The 2,240-nt window shown below is 61.7% G+C and overlaps 1 protein-coding gene across 1 annotated transcript; it reads left to right on the top strand.

Annotated features, from left to right (window-relative positions):
- Positions 1 to 4: 4 nt before the first annotated feature.
- LOC108524956 (spermatogenesis-associated protein 31E1-like) lies at positions 5 to 919 on the top strand (the record flags this gene model as incomplete). The annotated part of the gene is made up of 1 exon (XM_017866032.1): positions 5 to 919. A coding segment is annotated over one exon (819 nt), but the record flags the coding sequence as incomplete, so codon positions are not given.
- Positions 920 to 2,240: the final 1,321 nt, after the last annotated feature.

Below are 2,240 nucleotides of genomic sequence, written 5' to 3'. Positions count from 1 at the left end.
GGCTTCCCAGGGGCCATGGGCCCTCCTATGGAAGGGAGGGGACAGCCCACGGCAGCAGGAGCCTGGGAGCCCGAAAGCAAAGGCCCCACAGAAGAGTCAGAAGACTCTGGGCTCTGCGGACAAGGGCGAGGCCCGCAGGAGACCCAGACCAGGGGAGCAGGGACACGGCTCCAAGGGACCAAGGACCTCTGAAGCCAGTGGGAGGAGCCACTCTGCTCACGCCAGGGAAATAGGAGACAAAGAAGAAAGGAAATACAACCAGCGTCAGCCGGAGAAGGGAGAGACGCCACCAGAAAGCCACTTCCGGAGAAAGATCGGTCACCATCCACAGGGTCTACACCCCAGGAAAACAGGCGCAGGGTGGGAAGACGTCCTGGAGAAAGGCAAGCCTGGGGCAGATGCTGTCCAGAGCTGGGGGTCTGGCCCAGCAAGGCTGTTTACGGACTGCATGGTTGATGAAGCCTGGACCATCAGCAGAGGTGTGAGGCAAATCCTGGTGGACAAACTGGGGCTTCCGTGGGGACGTGGTCCCTCAGAGGTCAGTCGCCACAAAGGTGACCTCCATGCTCAGGAGAATGTGCCTTCCTGTGGCCACAGGGGTCACTGCCACCAGGAACATAGCAGAGAGATGAGAGCTCTGGCCTGCAGCCCCAAAGCCACCCCCAGGGGCCACCACTGTCCTGTCAAAAACAGCAACATCAGAGACAGAGACAGCAGATGGGCCCCACCTCCCCGGGAGCCTGTGTCCCCAGCTGGCCCCCACCACCACAGGCCACACGTGGCAAGCGCCTCGAGTGGCCCCATCCGCGGCCGCAGGAACTGAGGTCTACACGAGGTGTCTTGCCTCCTGAACCAGAGAAGGCTTCTTGCACGTCTCCTGGGGGAGACGGGGTTCTACTCAAATAAAACTGACACCTACACGTTAAGCCTGTCCTGCCTGGGTGATCACAGCCGCCATGCATTCCCGACTTTCACAGAGAAGTTCCCAATACACTTGGTTTCCCTGCAGAGGTGGTGGCTTCTGTCTGTGCCATGCTAGGGCACAGGAACGGGCTCCGTGTCCACTCCTCCTGAGTGCGGCTTCTAGAATGGCTGGGCCTGGAGGAGGCTGGCAGGGACGTGGAGGACCCCCTCTTCTCCCTGTCCAGGGAGAAACCATGTCTGGTTTCCAAGCTGGATCATGACCCAGAGTCTTCAGTACGTGTAAGGACAGCAAACCCTATGGAGACCCCACCGGGCTCTGGCTCACTGCATCCCCGTTCTCACTAAGGTAACTTCTGTGCTGCTGTGGGGCTGGGTCTGCAGGGGCCTCACGGCCTGAGGCGGTGGTAGGCTCCCCTGAGGCTGGAGGAGTGATGGATCCCAGCAGCCTCCCTGCCCCGTGGTAGCCTGGGAATGTGGGGGTGTCCTGTACGGGCCCTGGGTCAGAGGCGGGACAGCTCCTTCCCAGATGTCCTGGTGGGGAAGAGGTGACACCCTCTCCAGACCCTTCCCTGCCTGCTGAGTTCCGGGATGGACCTGGGCCCCGCCAGCACTTGGCTCAGCCTTGGTAACACCCCTGGGTTTGCGTCTGGTGTCCCCTGCCTCACTCTCCAGAGCAGTCTTCCGGGCCACTAGTGTGGGGTGTCTGTTTCAGGAGGCACCCAGGGCTGCTGCCTGCCCCCCTGGCGGGACTCTGTGGTCAGGAACCACAGGAGGGGTCCTTAGGCCCAGGGTGGGAGGTGGGAGAAGAATCCGGGAAGACGAACATAAGTTCGCAAGTGCGGGATCCACAAGCTGCCCACAGCTGTAACCAGGGTCCTCACAGTCCGGTGATCATTACAAGTAAAAGTGGTCAGTGCCACTCCCAGGGCAGAGGGACCCAGAAGGCAAGGGCTGGCCTGGGTGACACAGCACATCTATGGCTCCAAGCCCAGGTGCTGGCAGGGGACACACTGGGCCTCAGAGGATCTGGTCACATGGTTCACAGGGAGAGTTCCCACAGGGCACGGTCCTGGGCTCCTCCGTCTTGGTGCCGGGTCCCTCCTGGCCATCCCCAGGGAAGGCAGGAGCAAAGGCAGGAGCTGGTTCCCCAGAGGGCTCTGTACAGGGGCCTTCTGCCCAGGGAGAGCTCTGCACCTGCAGGGGTTGTGGAGGCTGAGGACAAGGGGACAGGCCTGTACCCAGGCGTGGTGAGACCCATGCTGGAGACCTGTTTGGAAAAGGCCCTGGTGTCACTTTGGGCGCCCAGGCTACTGCTG

Source organism: Rhinopithecus bieti, unplaced genomic scaffold, assembly GCF_001698545.2.
Source record: "Rhinopithecus bieti isolate Rb0 unplaced genomic scaffold, ASM169854v2 repeat_35710, whole genome shotgun sequence".
NCBI classification, from domain to species: Eukaryota; Metazoa; Chordata; class Mammalia; order Primates; family Cercopithecidae; genus Rhinopithecus; species Rhinopithecus bieti.
Note: the sequence above shows the minus strand (reverse complement) of the source record. Positions and strands in the feature narration are given on the sequence as shown.